We start from the raw sequence: 26,430 nt of genomic DNA on the forward strand, positions 1-26,430 counted from the left end.
GGAGCGAGCTCTTTCCCCAGGGACTCTGACTGGCTGTTGCTGAGTGCTGAGCCTCCCACATGCTCAGGCTTACCATCCTCACATGTGTTTTGCTCTGGAATCTGCGGTGTAAACAGGACTCAGCCCAGCCAGCCCACGTGCGGCCCACGTGGTGTCAGCTGGGGCAGCTCCGAGGCTGGGCAGGAGCCCCTGCAGGCTTGCGCCCCATGCAGCTGGTGCTTGATCTGGCTGCTGGCCGGGGCCTCAGGTGGGGCTGGCAGTTAGATACCCTGATGCCGTTGTGCCCTGGAGGTGCCAAAGGCCCAGTGCTCTGGGAACCTGGGACAGCCTCAGTGTGGGTCTCGGCGGCTGCATCTTCCCTGCCCTCCAGGCTCACTTCGGACTTCTCTGGGCTGCCGCGCCCATGCCCTCCCTGCCTCTCCACTTTGCCCCAGCTGCTGCTGCCGCCTTGGTCTTCATCACTCTCTTCCTCTTGTCCTGTTCTTGCCCAGCTCTGCTTGTCTATATTCTAACCCCCTCTGTGGCCCAGTCCAGGCGTGTCCTCCTCCGTGAAGTCTCTGGTGCATGATTGTCATCCAAGAAGAGCCCTCCCTCCCACATGGCACAAGCGCGCTCTGGTCATAGCCCCGTGCTCATCTGCTTCTTATCTCTTAGGATACAGAAAAGTGCTCTTGAGAGCAGGGACCTGATTTGCTCATCTTTGTAACCTCTTTGGTGCCGGTCCTGTGCCTGGGACAAAACGACCTTTGGAAGTAGTGCACGGGCAAAATCGTGCATGACCTGTCTGGGTGTTGATTTGCCGCGATCTCCACAGGGACGATGGTCCTCATGCCTTCAGTAGCTCTTTACACATGGGGAACTTCACGGGGCAGGGCAGGGAGCGAAGGGTTGCTGTGCCCCCATCCCAGGAGCTGTGAGAGCTGCTTTATTTTCCAGTTCTTCTCCTAGTGAGGAGAAGGTGGAAGTGGATGACTTGGAGCTTGTTTGTCCCCATTCAATGACAAGAAGAACTTTTTTTCTCTCCTAGGGAGGGATAGGAGTAACACCACCTCTCTAAAGGCACCTAAGAGTTCTTCTTTTCTTTGAAGGCAGAGGTTGCAGTGATCCCAAATCGGGCCACTGCACTCCAGCCTGGGCGACAGAGCGAAACTGTCTCAAAAAAAAAAAAAAAAGTTCCAGTTCACAAAAGTGCAGTGGGACCGGAGCGATAGTGTTTTGGGAAGCAGAGCAGCCAGGAGTGTCAAGGTGCAGCAAGTGACGGCCTGCAGCTGCTGGAGTGGTCGCCCACCTCCTTAGGAGCCCCGGCTTCGCTCAGACTCATCTCTGTCTGCCTTTTGGAAACCAGTCCATGTAAAGAGATCGCTTCTGTCATCTCCTGCCTGGTTTTCGGGCTTCTGGCATCTCTCCTGCCCTGTCCTTCCCCTGGTCTGCTGCAGCACTGAGTGCGCCCCCAAGTGCAGTGCTATGAAGGAAACCCAGCAGCCGCAGATGCCTTTGGAGCACGTGCACCTGCCAGGCTGTGGGAACGCCTAGATCACAAGGCAGGGTGAGGCATTAGAAGCAAAGAATTATTTCTTGTTGATAATTCAGCAAGCTGGAATGTTCGAGAAAAATAGTTTGAAATGAGTGGCACCTAAATCAGACCATAAAGGTCCTAAATATTGGATGTTGCAGAAAATGCTTTGAAGGAGAGGACAGTGTGAGCAGAGGCACAGAATGGGACCCTGGGGGGCCTCCGGGAGTGCAGCTGATGGGAAGTTGGGGGCAGAGTAGTGATTGGACTTGGAGAGGGTGGAGTATCATGCTCTAGACTTAAGTCTGTTTAGCACTAGGGAGCTACAGAAGGTTTTATAGCAGCAGAATAGAATGCTCCGATGGGGCATAACCTGAAGACTTCTTCTCCTGAGGCTCCTGGTCCCCCACATTTGACCTCCCTTTATTTTAACTTCATCTGCATCTCTCAGCAAAGCAGAATCTGCCAGCTTTGTGGCCTCAGAACAGCTCCACTCAGGATGGCCTGCTGTTCTGCCTTCTCCACTCCTGCTTCTCTCTCTTGCTCTGTTTTGTTCCTTCTCTCTGTCAATCTATCTTCCTCCTATCCATTTTTAAGGCTCTGCTCCAGCTCCTGCTCCTCCAGCTACCTGACTGTAACCAGCCCAGTCTGCAGCACGTGCTGAGCAGTGACTTTGGAATCTTACTTGACTGCAGCCCACAAGGAGATATGTTCCAGGCATATAGATCCCCGTGCACACCCACGTCGACATAAATTACCCACCCAGGGCGCCTGCATTTTCTGTTCTGCTCTGTTTACTAAAGCCTCATCTTGACTCACAAAATTGCTTTATCATCCTACAAATGGGTCAGCTGGGCCACCCTCTGGCACAGACCCTGCCGGGGCTTAGAACTTCTTGCCTGGGTCTGGTTTCATAGGCTCCCTGGGGAAGCATTTCTCTGTCACGCAAGGAAGTTGCTCAACTCAAGCCTCATCAGCACTCAGAACATGCCCTGAATTCAGTGTCCTGTGATTTCCAGCGTTCAGTGTCATTTTGAAAGGTTCCTTCTCCCAGGTTCTTCCTGCCTTTAGAGGTGAAGCTCAGTAAGATTATTCTAAGAGATCTGGGGGAATTCCAACGTGTCTCCTTGAGATGGCAGGCTGGTTTCATTATGTTCATGGGAGCAGAGGTTTTATATGCCACGAGCAGCTTTACCCAGTGCCCTTGTCAAATGGACCTTTCTAACGAGACAGCAGTGCTGTAAGGAAGAAGTGTCTTTGTTGCATGAAGTTTTTGTACAGTTTGTATCCCAAGTGATACATTTTTTATTCAGTATAGCAGAGTCTCCTATGGAAGGAAATGGCAGTGAGAACCAGCAGAGTGGCCATGAAGGCAGGGCCGCAGGGTGGACAGATGTCTCATGGGGACTGACTGTGCGGTCACTGGAGTGAGCGTGGGCGCTGTGATCCACACCTGTGCCCTGTCCATCCGCCCTCTTGTGCATTCACTGTACACACGATGGCGTAAAGTGCTTGTGGCCTTTTTCTGGTGCTGTCCCAGAAATCATCCGTCATGTGGAGGAGAATTTCATTTTCACTGAGTAACCCGCCTTCCTCAGGACCCCAGCATCTGACAAGGGAGATCTTATCCAGCACCAGCTCTTCCTTCTCTTCTGAGACGTGAGAAGAAACTTTACCCCAGTTCAGCTCTGATCAAGAGCTCATTTTTAGCTGAAGGATGGCGTTAACTAAAGCCAGCTAATTACTGATTCTCTGTGTTCACATCCGTGGAGGAGTGCACAGTGACAGTTTCTGAGACTGAGCTGAAGGACCAGGAGTTCCTTCCAGAAATGCTTGTGTCCTGGAAGCCACATGCAGTCACTGTTCTAAGGGTCTTTCTCACTGAGATCAGTGAAATATGCACCAGATAGCTCTTGTATTTACACAGGATGCTCAGCTCTTGTCTGTTTTAAACAAATATTGGACCTCTGGGTATAAGTTTTTTTGGGATAGGGGTATAGATTTCGCATCTGTGAAATGAGAAAATTAGACTGGATTAGAATCCAGGGATCAAATATGATACCATGATTCTGCACTTCTGTGCCACCTTCAGATGCCTAGTATCGGTGAATTAGTAGTGTTCCATTCACCTTACCATAGCTCAGATTTTGGCTTAGTTTTCTAAGCCCTTCAATGTGGTTTATAGAAGAATTCTCTGGGGGAAGCCATTCAGAACATTACCAGTTTCTTTTCCTGGCTCATCCCACGAACCTGGGTCGGACATTTATTATGAGAGGTGCCGAGCTGTGCATGGAAACTCACAATGGTTTGCAGAAAGGTGTTCTGGCTTTAAGTAGCATACATTTAAGAAGCTTCACGGGAAGGGCTAACTGTTCCTTTAAATCTCAGGGTTTGCCAGTACGAACAAAGCTGTGCTGTGCAGATCCTCAGGAGCCTGAAACCGTTTACCCGTCCCTCTGCCTTCTGTGATCAAGTATCTGACACACATCCACAGCACACACACCCAGTGATTCTTTCTGTTTTGTGATATTATTTGCTTTCTGTCTCATTTTTCACTGCTGGCTGCATAACTCTGGCACCACCTGTATCTGCCTGTCACCAATTGGCAATAGGTTGGGTAACCCAACTTTTCAAACAGCCGGCAACTTTAGAGATGAGGTGGACTGAGTGAAAGGAGAAGATGATGTGTGACTGGCCAGGAATGTGATCATTTGGTCAAGGATTTTGGCATCATTTTGACTGCAAAGAATGTGTGGCTCCTTCAAGACAGACAGTTGTGTGCCAGGTAATTGAGGTTGCTCAAGTGTGCCCTTCAAATAAAGAAGAGCTTACTGCATGTTTTATGCGTTCTGCATATCAGCGTGCACATGATTTCAATAAGGCATGACCCGAATTCACACTGGATAATGTCACCGCTGATGAAATGTTCAGACAAATGAACGTAGCCAACTGGGCAGCAAGCATGGATTCCCAGCATTAGCCGAATCTAATGTATAAATGCAACATGACATAATTTATTAAATGCAAAATGTATGCACGTATGTGTGTGTGTGTGTGTGTGTGTGCGCATTGGTGTGGACTTTCAGGAGAAATCTAAGTCAAGGTATACTTTCTTCCACACATCTGGGATGCTTTAGTAGGGTATCACATTTGAGAGCTGGTAATGGCCCATAGAGATCTTTTACTTCATTTGTTTATTTTATCCGTGAGAAAACAGAGCCGGGGAGAAGTGAAGGCTGAGTGGGAATGATGTGCTGGTGCTTGCGTTTACTGGCCACTCTGAACGCTAGGTGGCGGTCTAGCCCCGTCTTCCATCAGTTCTGCAGGCTGCGTGCTTGGGTCAGACTATGCCAATGGCAAGGCTGGCTGGAAAGCCGGCTCTGTGCCCCTTTGACCGGCCATGCCACCTGACTCAGATGATGGCATGTCTGCATTTGAGGCTTATTTCTTTTAGCCTTTATTCAAAACTAGGGATAAACATGTTTTAAAACAAAAATCAAAATACGTAACAGTCAGTACTGGGCTTTAAGCTCCAGGAAGGACAGGGTCCAGGTCATTCTCTGATGCACTATGCCTGCGTCTTTTCTATTTTCTCGTTGGAAATGCCCTATTCCAGTATTTCTTCTGTAATAACAACCTGCTTGTCTCCATGATCTCAGCCACAGCCATTGGAAACCGACCTTTCCCCCAGCAAATGTAGGTGTCTGTCACTCTGAGGGGGTGGCATTCACCCCTGGAAGCTGATGGCAGTTTCTGTAGAATGTCTTATTATCAGTTTATTAGATCTCAGTCTTTTTATGCCAGACAGAGTCTTCCTTGAGGACCAAGACATGTGCAGCTCTGTATCTGCAGCATCAAGGGCAGTGTCTGGGTCAGGGTAGTAGCTGAGAGGAAACTGGTTAGTTAATTGGATATATAGATGTATGGATGTTTGGGTGCTTAGATGGAAAAGGGTGGAGAAAGGGAAGGAAGGGAAAGGAAGAATGAGGGGAAAATGAAGGGAAGAATTTATAGTGAATGGATGGATATACAGTGGGTAGATGAGTAGATGGGTGGGTACATGGGTTGGTGGGTGTATGAATGGAAGGGCATAGACTGGTGAATTGGTAGGAAGATGGATGGTGGTTTAGATGGATGGATGGTTGGATGGGTAGATGAATAAATAGATGGGTGGGTGAGTGGGTAGATGGATGGACGAATGGGTGGATAGATGGATGAGTGTGGATGGGTAGATGAACAGGTGGATAATAGTTAGATGGATAGGGTGGATGATGAATAGGGATGGATGGATGGATGAATGGATGGATGATGGTTAATGGGTGAATGGGTAGATGATGGCTAGATGGGTAGATGGATGGATGGCCAGATGAATGGGTGGGTGGATGGCTAGATGGATGGATGGATGGGTTGGTGGGTGGGTGGGTGGGTGGGTGAATGGATGGGTGGATGGATGGATAGATGGATGATGGTTAATAGATGAATGGGTAGATGATGGCTAGATGGGTAGATGGATAGATGGCCAGATGGATGGGTGGGTGGGTGGATGGATGGATAGATGGATGGATAGATGGATGATGGTTAATGGGTGAATGGGTAGATGATGGCTAGATGGGTAGATGGATGGATGGCCAGATGGATGGGTGGGTGGATGGCTAGATGGATGGATGGATGGGTTGGTGGGTGGGTGGGTGAATGGATGGGTGGATGGATGGATAGATGGATGATGGTTAACAGATGAATGGGTAGATGATGGCTAGATGGGTAGATCGATGGATGGCCAGATGGATGGGTGGGTGGGTGGGTGGATGGATGGATAGATGATGGTTAATGGATGAATGGGTAGATGATGGCTGGATGGGTGGATGGATGGATGGGTGGATGTATGGGTAGGTGGTTGTGTAGTTTACACTTCAGCTCTGGAGCCTACAGACCAGCCCTCCTTACCTCTACCCCTTTGTTTCTTTCTTCCAGGTCGTGGGCATTTTTGCTGGCTTTGGGCTCCTGCTCTTGGTGGCCTCACCTTTCCTACTCCTGGCCACTCCCTTTGTACTTTGCTGCAAGTGCAAGTGCAGTAAAGGTGATGACGACCCGTTGCCCACCTAGAGGCAGCACGATGCCGGAACAAATCCCTGCCTCCGGGAAGTGCGGCTCTCCCCCACCCCTCCCCGCCGTCCCCCTCTCACTAAACATCTTTCTTGCCTTATGTGCCCCATTGAGCTTCACAGTGTCAGGCTGGACGCCGTGATTTCAGGGACCGATGTCACAACGTTCGCTGAGGCCCCAGGTGTGGTCACCTAGGTGTGGGGAGGGCGAGGCAGGTGTGGGTAGGGCACATCCCCACAGATCATCCTCTGCAGATGACAGGGAGGTGCTGTGAGAAGCGCACCAGGCAGCCTTCTCTCTGTGGTAGACTAGGCATGTCTGGGGGTCGCCTAAGAGACTTTCTCTTACAAAACGTTCTTCGTCTCCTCCTTGGCTTCAAGATGACACCATGTTGTTGAAGAAGTCTTTTAAGGATTGCGACTCTCTTCAGACAGAATCTGATTATTCCAGCTTGAGAAAAGCACTCTGTTTATGACAACTGTTTTTATTACTAATGGCATTTAGTAAAATCCTTTTTAGAAGGCATTTTTTTTTCCCCAACTGAGTAGTGAAAATCAACAAGGTGCATATAAACCATCCTATGCCTTTCTTGAAATGTGCATTTTAAGAAGTTATAGTTAAACGACTTTTCAGGAGATTTAGAAAGCCTTATGCACTCTTTGTGTTTTTCTTGAAACTTGCTGTAATAACTTTTTGGACGCTGTAAGCTATGTACTGTTACAAACGTAGTTCCTGTATTGTTGCATTTTCCTTGAAAATATTGACATGTTTAGAGGAACATCTCATCTCCATTAGATTTGCCTTTTGTTGTTTTCAGCTCTTGGGTCTCATCCCTTCTCAGCGAGGTAGCAGCACATGCTTTTTATTGTTTTCAGTCCAACTGCTTTGCTCGGAAATGGCTCTCCTCTGAATCGCCGCGATCTGGCCTCTGGCCTCCGTCTTCAGGTAGACAGTAAAGAAAGCAGCGTTACTGATACGCAGACCCATGGCCTCCTGGCAGAGGCTGGAGGACTCTGGGCATTAGGGAGGAGCCGACCAGATTTCCACATTTTTAAAATGCTTTAGCCATTTTGAGAAATCGTGTATCTTACACAGTTCCAAGTCCTGTTGCTAACCATTTTGCTCCTGCTGGGGGGAAACCCTCCCATTTCATTTAGTTTTAATGTGAGGATTTCAGCACTTGATCTTTTACAGGGCTGTGTGTGTCCATTTCCACGGCAGCAGGGTGCAGGGATGAATAAGGAGACACACACATTACTCCACCAATGGACTCTGAAAAGTGGAGAACGTGTATTTTTTAAAGAGAATCTACTTCTAAAAGCCGCAGGTGCTTTTAAAAAGCAAACTGCATTGAACTTAAACCTTCTGAAAATAACAAGCAACTATTGTAGATGTATTACAGTGGGATTTGAAACATCTTATTACACATTCTGTAAAGAAGTAAAACAAAAACAAAATCCTTTTATCTCAGTTATTTGCTCATCACAAGCACATTTTTAAAATGTCGCTTCATGTGTTTGACTTCTGCATTTGAGTGTCAGTCTCAGGTCCTAGTTTACTTTCCCTGGTTAGAAATTTATTTCTTATTTTCCAACATCTAAGTCCTAGAGGAGACAGCATCACCTCACTCTTCACCTCTAGTGTTGATTTTCCTTATGAAACTGGAGCCATTTGGAAAATCCCTCTGTGTCAAAATTACATTCAGAAAGCTCCCCTTGTAATTGCACTGTATGAATTTAGTGACTAAGAACATGCCTGTGACTCCCTTTCTGGATGAAGCCTGGGCTGCGGCTGTCTGTGGTCTGTGCTGCTGTGACGGTATCTAGAGGTAGAAGAGCGTTTCTGGAGATGGGTGGCAACTCCTTCAGGAGTCGTTGGCTGGGCTTGAACCCTCAGCCTGTGATATGTGGATGCAGCTGTCCAGCTCTGCCCTTTAAAGTGCCCAGCACACATGGCAGGCCTGTGGCCCTGTGTCCAGTGGTCCCCAGGAGAGGCCTCCACCCTATGCTCATCCTTCCTGCCTGAAATTCCTGCTGCCCATTGCACGAGCCCACACAGCAGCCCCCATCCTCAAGATGAGAGTCGGAGCCTTTGGAAAGGTTGCATCCTAAGGCTAGATCTCACATCACCTTATTTCTAGAGGGGCAGGCTGTTCACCGAGGAGTCTCGGGCCCAGTCATGCACATCTGTAGCCCCAGCCGTCCTTGTGCCTTCGCCTCTGATGTGTTTCACAAGCACGTAGTTCAACCCAGATAGGGACCACAGAGATTCTGGGGCCAGCCAGGGGCAGTCAAATTAGCACCTACTGGCTCTGACTTTTTGTATGATGCATGCCTCCATTTGCTCATTTTGATCTAGTTGTAAAATTAAAATTGTCCATTTTCTTTATAAATGCCAGCAATGCCCTCTGAGATACATAAACTCGCATTTCCTTCTGTTTTAGTAAGGAATGCCATACTCTTATGGGAATTCAGTATCAACCCTGCTTGATATAAAATGTAAATAGCACACTGGAAGATGGCTCTCACCTTGGACTTTGGTCTTGCCATCACTCCCCAGTAAAACTTGGGGAGTTCTACATTGAGTGAATGGACCTATTCCCATTAAGCAGCATAATTTGTCTCAACTGAAAAGTGACATTCACTTTTACAGATGGTGTTCATTCCGAAACCCCGGCAGCATGTGGCATGTGTTCCTTAAGAGGTCTTTAAATTGGGGAGTAAGGGGTGAGGGCCCTTAGACAGCCACAGCCGCTGTACTGCTGTCCAGGTGGGGTGGACCTGTGGCTTATCCGAGGGCCTTCAGTATGCCTGACCACATTTGGAGGATTTGCCGGACACGCCTGACCTCTTAGTCTGGCTCTGCTGTGTAGTCCATAGCTCAGCCAGATGAGCTGTGCACCCTCACAGGAAGCCAGCACCTTGCAGAGATGCAGTCATCACAGATGATCACGTAGTAGAGACTGACTTAGGATCTGAGCATAAACAAAGCCTTGGATTGCATGAATAACTGCCCAAATTAGTTCTTCCTCCTCAACTCACAAGAGTAGCTGTGGACAGAGGAAAGAGGAACCAGCATCTGCCACCTCTGGCATTTTCTTTCTTTTGAGGTGGAGTTTGGCTCTTGTTGCCAGGCTGGAGTACCATGGCACCATCTCGGCTCACTGCAACCTCTGCCTCCCAGGTTCAAGTGATTTTTCTGCCTCAGCCTCCCAAGTAGTTGGGATTACAGGTGGCAGCCACCATGCCCAGATAATTTTTGTATTTTCAGTAGAGACGGGGTTTCACCATGTTGACCAGGCTGGTCTCAAACTCCTGACCTCAGGTGACCCGCCCACTTCAGCATCCCAAAGTGCTGGAATTACAGGCATGAGCCACCACACCTGGCCTATTTTCTTAAAGGGGAACAAATGATCTTGACAACATATTATTCCATAAAGCCAGTTTAGGGCGCAGACCATTTCCTGATTGGAACATAGGGCCCGTGGGAGGGACTGTCAGAGATGCAAAAATTACTTCAAGGTAAGTTTATTGTTTTCATTTCTATTGCAAAAGTTAGAAGTCGTTTTACAAATTTAGAAGAGAAAACTTTCTTGCTAGTCTTTAAAAATTAGGGGATCAAAAGGATCCAGGAGGGGCTTTGTGCGTGTGTCTCAGATTCTCATTTCTTAGTGAGCACACCTGTGTATATATATAAATCACAATGAGATCATCAAGGGAAAACATTTTGCATGTGTAAAGCTTCATGAAGTTCTCTTTAAAAAATACCAAAGCTTGTTTATTTCTGATAATTAACCTAAGCCCTTATGAAAATAAACACAATGAAGGGATTATGACTGGTCTTACCAAAAACAACAAATGGAACAAATGGGGCCTGCATTCAAATCTGTTCGCTAATGCTTCACAACTAGGAGAGCATGCTGTCTTGACGTTGAAAAACCCCGGGTCTCCACCCTCCCTTTGATTTGTGCAATTCTGTCTTCCACAATTCCAGGAGCCTTCAGTGAGGGGTGGCTACGTGCCCCATGCCTGCCCTTTCTTTCCTTCTTTGCTGACTTTACTATGGGTGTATTTTAATCTTGTATAAAAATATGCATGAATGAGTCATGCACATGTATACGTTATGTATTTGACAAGTGGTGGTAAAACAAAATCAAAACAGATTTGATTTGTGTTTTTGAAATGTCAGTACATTTTGTGCCACTAACACTGTGATGTATAAAAGAGCTGTTTGAATGCCTTTTAATGTTGTGTTTTGTACTCTGGAATCATATGGAAAAAGTTTGATTTGTAATTTCAATACATATTTTAAATGTATTGTGTCTTACGTAGTTTGTCCCCCGCTTTAGCAGGGATTCCTTTTTAAAGATATTTTGTCTGGAATACAGGTGACTTTTGTGAACCCTGCGTGGCTCCGTCTTTTGTAGATGCTTGTTTGACTATTGGCCTGAAGATGGGAAATGTTCTACCTTCCATTTTCAATATTTAATCTATTGAAGATTGAAAATATTCAATATGGGAACTAGGGGTGGAGGGAGGAAGGGAGAGGCAGGGGAGGGATCTTATATCACTGGGAAAACAGCTCTGGTACTCTGAGATTTTCTGTTTTAGGAATGTTCTCGACTCTTGGATGCCAAAATTACTTGGTTCGGTGAGTGAAATCAACACGTCCAGCCATTCCTAGCTCCCTCTTGTGGTGCCAAACCGGTACTGCAGCATCAGGAAGCCATTCATCCCCTCTTAGGGCGCTCTGCCTCCATCCACAAAGACGAGTGCCTTACAAACGTGTCACATTCTGTGGGATGCATCATGAAAATCAGCATGCATCTTTTCTCTGCCGGGGGGAAAAAGTGGAATAAATATGGATCCTTTTCATTTCGTAGGAGAAATAATAATGAGCTGAAGATGTGGTGGTTTACCGTGATTTTCATTCGTCTCACTCCAGCTTTGTAGGAGAATCTGTACCTCATGCGTTCATATGTCTCCAAAGTCTGGAATAAGCAATTGGTTCCTTGTCCTGCTTTTAAATTTAAAAGCCACCCTTTATATCTTCAGGTACACATTAAGGAAGTGGATTTTGTTAACTGGTGATCCATAGTGAAAAGACTCAATATACCTGCCCTCAAGGAGCTCTTAGTCTCAAGGGGTTGACAGATAAGTCAGTTATCAATTATATTTGATAATCGATAAAAATCAATTGTTTATCAGTTATAAACAATGATCATAAGAAAGTGTAATAAGTTCAATGGTAGACGCGTGCTCAGCAGGCTTTGCAGACACAGAAAGCATAGTCCTTTCAGCCAGGCCTGAAGGTCAGGGAAAGCTGTCCAGAGGATGTCGTGCATGAGCTCGGTCTTGCAGACAAGTAGGAACTAGCCAAGAACAACTGAGACGTGTGTTCAAAGGAAGGGCCCAGTTCAACAAACGCATGGAGTTTGGTCTGGCTGGCGTGTCGGGGTCGGAGAGTTACTCAAGTGTCTGACCTGGTGGGGGGCACAGGATGCCCAGCTCAGGAACCTGACCTTCATGATAAAGGCTGTACGGGAGGAGCGGGTTAGGGTCCCAGGGCTGCTGCCCCAAAGGACCACACACTGGGGGTTAAAACAACAGAGTTTACTATCTCCCAGTTCTGGAGGTTGGAAACTGAAGGTTCAAGTATCTGCAGGGCTGGATTCTTCGGACAGCAGTAAGGAGGATGCCTGTGTCACTCTGCAATCTTCTGGTGCTGCTGGCAGTCCTTGGTGTTCCTTGGCTGGTCGATGCACCCCCAGTCTCTGCCTGCAGGTTCCCATGGCGTTCTCCCTGTGTGCATGCCTGTGGACATGGCTCCTTCATATAAGGGCAAAGTCATATTGGATGAGAGCCTGCCCTGATACCACATCTTCACTCAATAATCTGGAAAGACCCTATTTACAAATAAGGTCACATTCACAGGTTCTAGGAGTTAGGACTTGAACATTGTTTGTGGGGAACACAACTCACCTCCATAGGAGAGAGCACAGACTCTGAGTGGGCCATCGGGCCCCAGGGAGGCCAACCGGAGAAGGTGGACGGGAACAGCAGGTGGTGGGGCTCCTTTGCAGCGGTGCTGCCTCGGGTGCAGTCCAGAAGCAGTCCCTCCCTAACGCTGGGTTGCACATCAATTCTTCAAGCTGACCTGGAATGTAGGGATTGCTCCCAGAAAACACTGCCAAAAAACGATTACTTTTAAGCAAAATAAATCCATATTTCTCTGTCTACATAGATACATATATTTGTTTCTAAAAATTGAAAAAAAAATTGTCGGCAGAGTCTTATCAACATTAAACAGAGACTCTTAGAGGAACCCAAATTACAGGGCATAGAGGGTGGGAATGGCACTGACTTTGACAGCAGGTGCTTCTCTGGAAGGTTATTCTAAACTTGACCTTGTTTCCAGGAGTTACACGAGAGAATATAACTGCCTATGTGGCTTGACCACAAGATAGTGTCCAGTGCTCAGCTCAGCTCTGTCTGTACCAGTGAGCAACTCAGCCATTGAGAAACAGCAATTGCTGCCCATGACCTAAGGTGTGCTACCTGCTTTTCTCTAGCTAAAGTCACCCAAGATGTGCATTTTGGATGAAGCCAACATTGAATGAGCCACAGAGCAGCAGGATGAAGAGAGCTGCCGTGGCTGCTGTAGGAGGAAAGGCTGGAGCCACACTGCACGAGGTGACTTCCCGTGCCTGTGACTCACTCAGCCTGGGAGCAGCCACATTGCACGAGGTGACTTCTCGTGCCTGTGACTCAGCCTGGGAGCACCTGTAATTCCTCTTTGAAAATTGGGATAAAAAGTCCCGCACAGGATTTTTTCTCAGGATACGTGAGGGAACGACAAGGAAGCTGTAGAGTACATTTTGGTGATATGTTAAGTTGCTCGTGCAGTTCCACTGTGAATGTGGATGTGGCTCCTCCCCAGTAGCGATAACTGCTCAGCACTCCTGCTTCAAGCACAGCAGGACCCTCTTCCCTCCTGTTTTCATTGTAGGACCTGAGAAATGAACAGCTCGCATCGTGGCTCATGCTGCCCAGGGGTGCCAGGAAGTGGTTGTGCTACAGCCTGTGGTTAATGCAAAGGAAATGGAGTACATTTTATTATATTGGAAAATCTGAATTTGCAGTATCAAAAAATCATTCACTTGTTCTCCTGGGTAATTATCTGTTTTGTTTTTTTTTTAATGGAGTTTCATTCTATCACCCAGGCTGGAGTGCAGTGGCACCATCTTGGCTCACTGCAACCTCCACCTCCTGGGTTCAAGCAATTTTCTGCCTCAGCCTCCTGAGTAGTTGGGATTGCAAGCACCTGCCATCATGCCCAGCTGATTTTTGTATTTTTAGTAGAGACAGGGTTTCACCATCTTGGCCAGGCTGGTCTTGAACTCCTGACCTCATGATCCACCCTCCTCGGCCTCCCAAAGTGCTGGGATTACAAGCAAAAGTCACCAAGCCTGGCCTTCAAATATATTTTTATTTATTCTTAGTTTTTTTTTCTCACTGACTTACAAAATTCATTCAGAATGTGAGTACAGATGATGTGTTTCTACTGCACAAGAAAAATCCAAAAAGGAGTAGTCTTTTCTCACTTCTCAGAATTTCTCAGCTTATCACAACTTTTATAAAAAGCCCAAAATGCAAAAGGGAATACATTTGAAAAGCTTCTGACAGTTGGACTCCATGTTCATTTTATCCAGGGATTTAGGAAATGAACATTGTAAATAGGTTTTCATATTTGCCTCCTCAGCCCCTGCTGTTATTGGACACATAGTGGTGACTTACTGAATGCTTGTCAGATAAAGGAATTAAACTCCTGCTCCCGGGGAGGTGCGTGTGCAAGAGCCTGTGTGAAGCACATGTGTGAGTGTGCCTGTGTGTGAAGTATGTGTCTATGCGTGTGAGTGTGTGTATGAATGTATTTGTAGTTTGGGGAGCATATTAGTCCGTTTTCTCACTGCCGATAGAGACATATCTGAGACTGGGAAGAAAAAGAGGTTTAATTGGACTTACAGTTGCTCATGGCTGGGGAGGCCTCAGAGTCATGGCGGGAGGTGAAAGGCTCTTCTTACATGGCGGTGGCAAGAGACAAATGAGGAAGAAGCAAAAGCAGAAACCCCTGATAAACCCATCAGATCTCGTGAGACTTACCCACTATGATGAGAATAGCGCAGGAAAGACGGGCCCCCATGATTCAATTACCTCCCCCGGGTGCCTCCCGCAACATGTGGGAATTCTGAGAGATACAATTCCAGTTGAGATTTTGGTGGGGACACAGCCAAACCATATCAGGGAGAATGTTCAGTCACTTGGGATGTTCAGCTACAAAAAGCCTTACACTTGAGCTGTAGACAGTCTAGAAGCAAAAGCCTCACTGTCGCTTGGAAGAAATCCTATTGTGAACTGAGAACCTCTTCTGAGCCAGGCACTTGCTCACTGCTTTCCATGGGTTGTGTTTAATGCTCACAAAGCTGCCAGTCTTATCATCTTCATATCACTGGGGCTTGAAGAGGCTCATTTGCCTCAAGTCACACCAAGGATAAGTGGTCCGTAAAGCCAGGAACCCAGGTCTGCCCTATGCGGGGGGCCAGTGTTCTTCCCACCACATGGCTTCCCTGAGCTGCTTCCCTTCCTGTTTTACCCCGACTGACATGCAGAGAATCTCTCAGCCATACGGGGTGGTTTCCTTTCTGTTCCTGGGAGAGTTTACACCCTTCATCTGAAGATCATATCCCAGGGGAAGAAAACCCAATCCTTCCTGTTTTCAAGACAGCAAGATGAATGAGAAAAATGAGCTCAGGGAATCCTGAGCGGGGGAATAGTTGCTCTCAGGCACACCCATACTATCTCAGACGATTTCAGAGACTACAGACAAAACAGGGCTCATCTCCACCTTCAGATAATCAATCGCATACCCAAGGACCTTCCAGGGGACCAATATCAGGTGGGAGACGGTGCCCATTGCAGCACAAACGTTGTGCTTCCTGGATCAACATTTTGTTCAGAGGAGAAACTAATAATCAAAGTCACCTTGGGACATGAACTGTTATTGTCACAAGTTTTCACTTTACACACAAGAAAATTAAGGCTCAGAATCGTTAAGAGTCTTACCCTGTAACAAGCAATGAGTAGACCCTGGAGCCTGGCCCACCCCACAGCCTATAGGAACACACCCAGGGTTCAGTAAGACACCCAAAACCACGTGAAGGGCAAGGGTGGGCCGAGAGTGCCCGGAAGACCCTCCCTGCAGAAAGGGCCTCAGGGAGGCTGCAGCAGGGGCCGCCTTGCTTGGAATTAGGGGGATGACCATAGCGTGGGGACCTTTCTAAGCCATGTTTTTATGGCAGCAAAGTACTTCGTAGGAAAGGGTCACCTTGGAAATTAACATTCCCACAATCTGAAATAGAATTAATCTAAGAGCCAAATAGACATTGAAAACTGCGGAGATTCTTACCTCTGAGCCGGTGCAGTCCACTCAGCCTTGTGCAAGAGATTCACTTTCACCTAAAGCCAAGCAGCGGCTAAACACAGCTGTCTTGGGTGCCATAGGCTCTTCATTGGATAGTACTCTGCAGAAACCCACGGCAACTAAGAATGATGGAGATGCAAAGCCTCCCAGCCCCTCTCTCCCCAGGGCTCAGGGTGTGGTAGGATTTACAGCGTAGACAATTACACTCCTATGGGAGGGTTTGTGAGGCCCTATAGGATCACAGAGGAGGAATGGATGACTGCACCTGGAGGGAGGCAGGGTCTGGGAATGCTCCCTGTGTGAAGCTAATCCTCTGAGATGAGTGCTGGAGGCCGAATAGTTTTCAGCTGGGCTGTGGGGGTGGGGCTGGACTTCCAGGCAGAGGAAGGTAAGAGATGAGAAAGACAGATAGGAAGGTATTGCATTTTCAGAAGCACCAGCACAGCGGCTGAGCATAGTCAGTGCTCAACAAACATTTGTCACTTGACTGAGCAAATGACGCTTCCAAAGTAACTGTTCATGTGGTTCAAGTCCAGGAATGAGGTGAAATTGGCTGTATATAAATTATTGATCAATGGTGAGAGCAATGGATGAGAAATGGCTGATTAGGTAACATCGTTCACACTCAGGAGAGAAAACCTCTGGAGATTTTGTTTGCTGATTCCACCTGGCACACAAGATCCTGAAAAAGGAGTCTCTTGGAATCCACAAAGGATGAAGAGGACAGTCAACTGCGCTCAGCTGTTGAGTTTTCAAAGACACAAAGGTGAGGTTGCGGTCAGAGCAGATCCATTTCTGGATTCCACACAACTTTTCATACATTGTTGGTGCACAATAAATGTTAAATAATAATCTATTGTTTTTATTAATGACAAAGGAATCAGCAGGTTAATGAAACTTGCAGATGATACTAAGCTGGGAGTTATTACAAACACCAACGAGGAGATGCGGATGATGAAGAGGAACGGAGGAAAGAAAGTTCCAGCAAAGTGAGCTTCTTTCTTGCAAAGACAAGCAAATGCACCTGCAAAAAATGTGTGCTGTGGGAAGCTCCGGAGGCAAGGCTGAACGAGGCTTAGGAGGGAAGGCCGTCCAAAAGCAACGGCGTTTGCAAATGCTAGGGACAGGATGTGTGATGAAAGTCATAAGGGGAAAAAGCACAATCTTCCCAGGTTTTCCAGTCAAAAATGCATTCAATACCAAGTCTTCTCACTTGGTTGCAGTTGGAAGCTGGACGTGACTTTGAAGGAAGGACAGTTTGCCTTTCCTGGGAGATGGATTCACCAGTGAGTAGGACCTGGTTCCCTGTCCTCAGTTCAGCTCCTGACATAGTTTGGCTGTGTCCCCACCCAAATCTCATCTTGAATTATAACAATCCCCACGTGTCAAGGGTGGGGCCAGGTGGAGATAATTGAACCATGGCTGTAGGATCCAGCCCTACAGGGTCCTGTGAGCCCCTCCCCGCTGGTGTGGAGATAAGAAATTGTAGAAATAAAAGACACAAGACACACAGAGTTTGGGCCTGAGGGTCCACTGCCAACAAAAGCTCAGAGTCCGACCGTAGCCCGAATGCCTGGACGCTCTCGATTTTATTGAGTTGCACATCTGGGGGCAGGGGGTAGATAGGGCGTGGCAGTGATAGGGTCACGTACATCACGTGTCATACAGGTAGGGGCTCAAGACTTTCAGGTAGCCAAGATGAGGTAAGGAGAACAATGCGTCAGCACTTTCCCATACTTATGAAGAAAGAACAAAGACATTAAGATTTACGTTACTTTTACTGATTATCTCTTCTAAGAAAAGAAACCAGGTGCAGAAGCAGATCATGAGAGTGGACATGGAATGTGACCACTAAAGCACAGCGTCACATAGAGACAATTAAACTCCCGGGTGTCTGCGGGCCTCCCTGACAGCGTCAGGCCTACCGCGACAGCTTGGAGAAGCAGAGTTTTCTCCTAACTCCTCCGGGGAAGGAGACGTCTCAGCCATTTTGGACGTCTCCTTCCCTAGCTGGCTAAACAGCGGGTGCCTTCCCAGTGCTGGTGCTGCAAAGCTGAGGCGCCCTCCAGCAGCCCTTACAGGAGTGTGACAGAGGGCTTAAAGCCTCTTGCCTTAGGGTCATTCATTTCACAGTGTCACCCCAGGTTCACATTTCCGACCTGAGAAGCATTAGTAAAAGAATTAGGACCACACCCAAGCTGGGAGCAGAGAGGAGCTCCACCCCTTGCAGAAGTCACAGCAAACTCCCAGAGGAGATGGAATTGGGGTCAGGGGGATAGAGAAAGCAGGGGCTTGCTCAGAGCACAGATGGGGAGCGAATGAAACGGCCCAAACACTCCCGCCCACAGACGCCCTGAGAGAGCTTGGCAAACCTTCAGGGCAGAGCTTAGCTCCAGTAGGCCTGAGGGGATTGGAAGTGGAGCAGGTGGATGGGGTAGACCTGTAAGAGACAGAGGGGACCGACGTTTAAGGTTCAAGCCAGGCTGGAGGATTTTGGGGTAAGGCTGGTGCTGACATGTAGGGGTTCACTCAGAGTGGTGGCAAAAACATTAAAGGAAAAATATTAGAGATAGCTTTAGGGAGTAGTCACAAACCTTTTTGGAAGGCCAAAGGTTTACATAGCTTGTAATGATTTAATGGGTCGAAGGCACAGGCTCTTACCCTAGGGCATTAGGACAGTAAATACTAGAAATTGTAAAAAGTTTCTCCGGATAAGTCTGTTTACCCCACCTCCATTAGCAAAACCTTTGATCATCTGCAGGTGCTTAACTGCCCTCTACTCAGGGGGTCAGCTGAAGTTAATTGCCCTCTAATGGTTGTTATCCAAAGACCCTTGCCCTTTGATATACTAAATAAAAGCCTCTGCTTAAGGCTGGCTGCCATTAACTCCTTCTATTGAGTGGCCCGGACACCCCAGCTCACTCTTCCACTGTATTCTGTGTTTGAGTGTACGTTATTCATCTGTCACTGAGTCTGAGTCTGCAGGACAGTCCCCTGCCGGTGGTAACCCTGACAATGACCCTGACACAATAAAATGTGAACTTTGCCTGCACCACGGCAGGTGCACGTAGGGGAGCTTGGATGCAGAGGATGAGGGCCAGGACAGGAGGTAGGAAGCCGCCGGAGCAGGGAAGAGGAGATGGGGGTCTATGCCCAGCCCGTAGAGTGGAAAGTAACAAGCAACAGTAAAAAGACAGTTGAGATCAAGGAAGGTTACATTTCAGAGGGCGCTCCCTTGTTGGCTGAGTCATTTGGCCTGCTTTTCAGGGTGCTGGAGGGTGGGTGGGTGCCTGAGCTATTTGGCTTGCTTTTCGGGGTGCTGGAGGGTGGGTGGGTGCCTGAGCCATTTGGCCTGCTTTCAGGGGTGATGGAGGGTGGGTGGGTGCCTGAGCCATTTGGCCTGCTTTTCAGGGTGCTGGAGGGTGGGTGTGTGCCTGAGCTATTTGGCCTGCTTTTAGGGGTGATGGAGGGTGGGTGGGTGCCTGAGCCATTTGGCCTGCTTTTCGGGGTGATGGAGGTTGGGTGTGTGCCTGAGCTATTTGACCTGCTTTTAGGGGTGATGGAGGGTGGGTGTGTGCCTGAGCCATTTGGCCTGCTTTTCAGGGTGATGGAGGGTGGGTGTGTGCCTGAACCATTTGGCCTGCTTTTAGGGGTGCTGGAGGGTGGGTGGGTGCCTGAGCTATTTGACTTGTTTTCATGGGTGCTGGAAGGAGGGTGGGTGCCTGGCCCTTGTGTTGCTGGGGACTGCTTAGCTGTTCATCCCCAGGAGCCTGGCTTCCAGGTGAAGGCATTCTGCCCTGGCTGCTCCGGTGTGGTCTGACTGCTTCAACCTCATGGGATCTTCCTGAGCTTAGTGCTGACTTCCAAGAGCATCACTAAATCCCCCAATATTCAGAATAACTGAAGGACACCCTTACCCAGGTATGCCCAGTTCTCACTCATATGACTCCTCCCTTAGTCCAGCTTAATTACAGTGCCTGATTGGAAATAACACAAATACATCCAAAATGCCTTATTGCCTCTGTAGCTGTGCCCTGGAGAGAGGAAGTCACAAGTTAGCAGTTCATGGTGTCACTCAGAAAGCAGATGGTTTATACCTTGGCATCACCTCACCTCGATTCTGAAACAAGAATTAAAAAACAAAACAAAACAAAACACTGGCCATGGCAGACTTGAGAAAAGGTCGAGATGATGAGGAGACTTTTTCCTTTCTTCTGTTGAGCTTCCCTCCACCTGGGAGCTCACTGCCCCGCATCTGACAGGAGGAGCCCTGGCACTTTTCATTTTCTAACCCTCACAAAAATGCTGCAAATATTATTTTTGCCCATTTTATAGATCAGAAAACCTAAGTCTCAGTGAAGTTCACCTGCTCACAGTGAAAGTGAACGACCCAGGAAGCCAGAATGTGAGCTGTCCCGCGAACTCTAAGGATGGTTCTCTCTACTGAATCATTTTGTTACCTAGTGCTTCTCCTGAAACGGGGTTCTGTAGAGGCAGGGAGGGTCGTTATTTTACAAGAGAAGCTCAGTGTGTTTCAGAGAATGTGTTCTGAGTATCACCCATGCATGCATCCGCTCAGGGTGTGCAGCGACTCTTGCGGTCTGTCCCCAGTCCTGTATTTCAGAAGGCAGAACTCTGCCTGCTACCCCCACGCTGAGAGCATGTTTTAGGTCTCTGTTGTGAAATGATAGCAGGTGGGGGTCACTTGTTCACTGAGGGCCTTCCTGTTCTCTGGAAGGCTCAGTTTGTGTATGAAACAGTGAGTCCTACACCGGAACCCCCCTCTCCAACACACACACGCACACACCATTTGCTTATGTTATATTTAGTCAAGGCTGGGAAGTTTCCTATATTTCTCTTTACAATATTTATTTCATCATTTGCCTTTTTTCTCCTGTACTGCATTAAGCATCTCTTGAAAATGACTTCTGTGAAATACTCCCATATGCATTTAAACTTGTACAACATAATTTTTCAGTTTTTAGTGAAATTGTGAAAGTCAGTTTAGATATTTGCAACTGGCGATAAATCTTTTTATTTGATTCCCATGTTATTTTCTTCTCTGGCTGGTATATAGAGAGTTGGAAGGAATCTCAATAGGCATCTATCTACCGTTTAATGAAACTGTGGTTTTAGACCAGAAGAATGAGCATTGTCTGAGAACTAGTCAGAAATATAGAATCTCATCCCTACCTCAAACCTACTGAGTCAGAACCTGGATTTTCAAAAGATCCCTAGGTAATCAAGATGTACATTATATTAGTTGTTTATTACTGTATAACAAGTTAGAAAAACTCAGTGCCTTTAAACATGTTTATCATCTCCCAGTTTCCGTGGGTCTAACTGGGTTCTTCGCTCAGAGTCTCACAAGGGTGAGAAGATGCCAGCCGGGCTGTGTTTTCATCTGGAGGCTCAGTGGGGGAAGAATCTGTTTTCCAGTTCTTTCTGATTGTTGGCAGAATTTATTTCCTTCTGTATGACTGTAATCTCAGTGTTTTGTCATCTGGAGGCCACCCTTGAGTCTTGGAGACTGCCTACAGTTCCATGCCATGTGAGTTTCCTCAACATGGAGGCTTATTGCATCAAATCAGCAAAGAAAATTCATTTCTAGTGTATGATAGCAAGATAAAGGACTATTTGTTTTTGTGTTTATGTATACATTTGTAAGGTACTTGGATGTGCTTTGGTCAAGAATGAGACTGAGGCAGATAGCCAGACCTGCATGACTCAGCAGGATTGGTACACAGTCACACACCTCCACTTGTTATATAACCTGTTTGTATAAGCTCATACTTGGCTTGGAGCCACTGTCGTTTGAGAAAGACATAACTGCCCTGCTGATGCTGTACAGGTGCTCTTGGGCATGGCTTGACCTGGCTGTTGTGCAGGAGCTGGCACCAGAGAGAGAGAACCAGAGCTGTCCATCTTGTAGACAGAGAGAGGGGAACCAGTGTACAGCTCGGCATGGCTTGGCACGACACAGCATGGCATGGCACAGCATGGCTCATGCTTGTGCCCAGAGAGAGAAAGAGTTAAGCTGCTGACCCTGAAGGCAAGGGAGAGCCAGCTGCCCAGTTGCGTGTGGGAGTGGCTGGCTCAAGCAGCTGAGACAGAGCAGACAGTGTGAGAAAGCCGCTGATGAGAGAGCAGTGTGAGAGAGCTGTTGATGGGAGAGCTGCTGAATGAAACTACATTTCACCTGCCTACTGCCCCCCAGGTGTGCTTTCAGCCATCACCCATCCACCCACTCCCCTGGACATCACATTCATATGCACACATGCACACACATTCATCATACATATGTACATACAGACAGAGATATGTTAATCATAGAAGTGACATCTTTGCCTTGGTGAGAAGGAAGTTGCATGTCTTGCCCACACTCAGGTAAGGAATTATATAGGCTATGGGGCACAAGAGCTACCCTAGGATTTTTCTGTCATGCAGGTTAAAGTCTTCAAAATGATGGGCAAATCCAATCTATTGCCAAATCCCTCATAGGTGCTAGTACCTAAAGCTTTCTTCTTCCATGGTCTGAATGTATGTGTTCCCCCAAAATGTATTTGTTGGAACATAGGACTCACTGTGATAGTATCAAGGGCTCAAAGGAAGTAGCGAGCCCGATTTGCCTTCCATTTCTTCCACCATGAGAGGACCACAGCAGGAGGTACCATCTTGGAAGCAGAGAGCCATCCTCACCAGAACCACATCTGCCAGTGCCTTGATCTTGGACTTCCCAGATGTTGGACTTCCTCCAGAATTATGAGAAAATAAATTTCTGTTCTTATCATTTACCCAGTCTAAGGTATTTTATTATAGCCGTACAAACAGACTAAGACACTTCGCTTCTGCACCAATTTTCTTAAGTGACACACCTGGGTTTCCTGCTCCCCTCAATTGCTTTTTAACCACTGTCCCTCGCTCCTGCGCCACCATTCCACCCAAACCTCTCCTGCTGAAGCCATTAGTGACTTCTCTGCCACCTGCCCTGCAGGTGCTTTTCTCCACTCTTCCTAATGGCTTCTCATGGGAATTGGTAGGTTGGCACCTCCTCTTTGAAGCTCTCTCTCCTCCTTTACTGTCCTGTATTTCTCGCTCTTCCAGTTTCCTTTCCACCTTTCTGGCAATTTTTTTCTCAGCCTGCTTCGTGCCTTCCCTTCTCTTCTAAGCTTTGCAAATGACGGAATTATTCAATGCTGAGCCTTGTAGCTCTTCTCAATGAGCTTTCTTTTCCAGGCCATGCCCTCAACCTCCTCAGCAGAAACTGCTTCTCTGAGCTGCAGTCTCACACACTGAATGGTTTACGCTCAGTAACTCCTCTTGATTTGGTATCAAAAGTTCTTCAAATTACACCTGCTCTCAAATCAATGTTTGAAAGCATTACATCACCCTTGGCCTACTCCTTCCCCACAGCTCCATGACTTAGTACTGACACCACCATCCTCTCTGCTGTTCCTTCTCAAAACCATTCTTGACACTGCCCTTTCCAGCACTCACACATCTAATCTTTCACCAAGTTATTTCCATTTTACCCGTAACTATCTCCCCAGCACGTTTATATGTTACCATTTGCATGGCCAGGAGTCTAAATAAAGCCATTACCCACTCCTGTGTGGGCTACTGCCCAGGTGAGTCTGAAACCCCAGCAGGTACCATTTATCAAGTCTGCACTTTCCCAGACAGAACATTCACAATTCCAAATTGCAATCATTCCCATGATTCTAAGCTGATTATCAGGAATTAAACTGAAAATCTCAGGTCTGTTCTCACCAGTGGAGAATGGAGTTCACAAAAACCATCCACGGAGCAAAACTAGCCCTGTCCTGTGTGGGTCTCTAGGACTTTCCTCAGAGCAAGTGACTTTCCTTGTCACTTGCTTCCTCTCATGGTCTGGACCTTCCTACCCAGATGCTGGGTGAGCATGCATGCTTTGTAACCCACTGCCTTCTAACGAGGGTCCTTATGGAGCCTCCGCTCTGCCCAGTAACTAGTCAGGAGACTGTGCGGAGGCTTCATTTCCTTCCCCAGCCTTAGCCCAGTGGTTTGCTGGGATTCCCTCACCCATAAAACTGATTTTAGCATTAGAGTTAATGACTTTATTTCTCTGCGGTCTTGGTTCTCTTACAAAACGAGAAGCCTATAAAATGCAGTGACCAGGTGGAGGAGAGCCTCATGGTGGCTCTTCTGATCTCATTATGCCCTCTGACGTGCTTACTGTCAGTCTCTCTTCAAAGGCATCTCCATGCCAGAATGAACTTCCTTCCTGCCACCCCACACCCTTGGTAAGATGTGTCCTCTGTGCTTCCCTTCCAACCTTCTCGTTTATCCCATTCAAACCTCAGTTTCTCAGGTAATTGTGGGACATCTCTCTCCTCTGCCACTTGTGACTATTAGACTGAATTGTGTCATTCTTCCCTCCCACCAAATTCATATATCAAAGCACTGATCCCTATTACCTGAGAATGTGGCTGTATTTGGCGATAAGGCCTTTATAGAGGTAATTAAGGTTAAAAAAAGGCTGTTAGGCTTTGCTTTAAGGCAATCTGACTGGAGTCCTTAAAGAAGAAGAGATCAAGACACATGGAGAGACACCAGAGATGTGCGGGCAGAGAAGAAAGATCACATGAGGATGCAGGGAGAAGGAGTTCACCCGCAAGCCAAGATGAGAGGCCCCAGAAGAAACCAACCCTGCTGACACCTTGATCTTGGACTTCTAGCATTGAGAACAGTGAGAAAATACATGTCTGTCATTTAAGTTGCCCTCTCTGTGATATTTTTACTATGGCAGCCTCACCTGACTAATACAGTGACACTGTCTGATTAATCTTTCCTTATGCACTTCAGCCATACACCAACCATCCCTCCTCCTCCTCAGCCCACCCACCATTCTCAATCTGAGGGTGTCTTGGCTCTTAATTTTCTTCTAGGTCATTCCAGTCTGGTTCCTGCAGCACTAGCCCAATTCCATTTTCAGTTTTCAGTATTCTCCCAACAGCATTTCCTGCTGCAGCCCTCAAGCGTTCCCTCCCCCGTGTTAGGGAATCCCCACTGCACGTTTTGTTCACAGTCTTCACGGCCCACGCTTGATTCAAATTCCCTGGTCTCCTCAGTTGTGGCCTTCTCTTCCCTTGCCTCAATAACTACTTTGGAAGCATCTCCTTGTCTCTTCCTTGTCTGCGTATCTCATGCACCTGCCTCCATTGCAGTAAGGACAATATTAAATGTGCACACCAAAAACTCCCTCAGGAAGTGTGTTGCAGAGGCAGTAAGATGGTAGACAGTCAGGAGACCTGGGATGTCAACCTCAATTCACTTGCTAGCTAGATACGCTTTAAAATATACTCTTTTTTCTGATTCTCAAGTTTTTAATTTGCCAAATATTGAAAATAACTCACATCTCTGAGTGCTCTCTAATGGATGGGAAAGCTACTATTTGCCTTTCATGTAGAAGAGAGGTTCCATTCATCATGTGGAGATTGGAGTTAAGATCTAACAATGCCTAACAAGCCTGAATTATCAAATTCTAGTTGCTGTGCATCAAATTGAATAAATGTTAGATAGTCCCACCATCACCATCATAATTGCTTAGAGTGGATAGATAACAATTGAAAAAAATGCTAGTACATTTTCTCATAGAAATCTGCCCAGGGATCAAATGGTAAGCAGAGATGTATTAGTGTACAATGTAGTCAGCAAAGAGGCTGGTAGCATTTAAGATGCTTCCTGGAGGACGCAGAACTGGAACTGGGTGTTGAAGAGATGTGAAGGTTTAAAATGATAAAGGGGAAGTGGAGAAGTTAATGAATGTGGCACTTCTGACACATGCCAGGTGCTTAATAAATGTCACTTAATCCTCACAACACTGAAGAGGTAAAACTATCTTCTTTTTAATCTAAGTACTGACAGTGTGCCAGGCATCAGCTAAGTCAATATGATACCTGAGATGGCTGCCAGGGTAACATAAGCTCACCCTGAGGACCTAGGGACAGTTCTAAAGAGCTGAGACTTGAAGAAAAAGTAGGAATTAGATCAAAACAAGGAAAGAGAAGGGAAGTAATGATGGAGAAAAGGGTATACCCCAAGCCATAAGGATAACATGAGCTATGGCACTCAGTTGTGAAACCACAGGAAGTGTATGGGGAAATTCCAAAATAAAAGTCATTATCAGAATATTTTGTAAGTCTCTTTGACTCTACAGTTTTCTTCTATTTTTTTCTTGCAAGGTTTTTGTTAAATAGCTCTTTTTTTCTATAAAGCACCCCACATTTTGCATTTTGCCAACTATATCCCTGTGTGCTGAGATACGCTCCCCCTCTCCTGCATTACCTGTGTGT

At 47.0% G+C, this 26,430-nt stretch overlaps 1 protein-coding gene across 5 annotated transcripts in view; it reads left to right on the forward strand.

The window, feature by feature from the left end:
- Nucleotides 1–26,430, forward strand: part of RNF144A (ring finger protein 144A) — a 321,607-nt gene that overhangs the window by 116,193 nt on the left and 178,984 nt on the right. For 2 of the 5 annotated variants that reach the window (XM_021667207.2, XM_012441908.3), the window contains exon 9: nucleotides 6,485–11,022. The exons of the other annotated variants lie outside the window; for them this stretch is intronic. In XM_021667207.2, coding sequence (XP_021522882.1) covers nucleotides 6,485–6,616 — 132 coding nt within the window. In that variant the 3' untranslated portion in view covers nucleotides 6,617–11,022. Of the gene's footprint in view, nucleotides 1–6,484; nucleotides 11,023–26,430 lie in introns of those variants that run through there. 5 annotated transcript variants of the gene reach the window in all.

This window comes from Aotus nancymaae, unplaced genomic scaffold (genome assembly GCF_030222135.1).
Source record: "Aotus nancymaae isolate 86718 unplaced genomic scaffold, 86718_ANA_hifiasm-v0.15.2.pri h1tg000057l, whole genome shotgun sequence".
Taxonomy (NCBI): Eukaryota; Metazoa; Chordata; class Mammalia; order Primates; family Aotidae; genus Aotus; species Aotus nancymaae.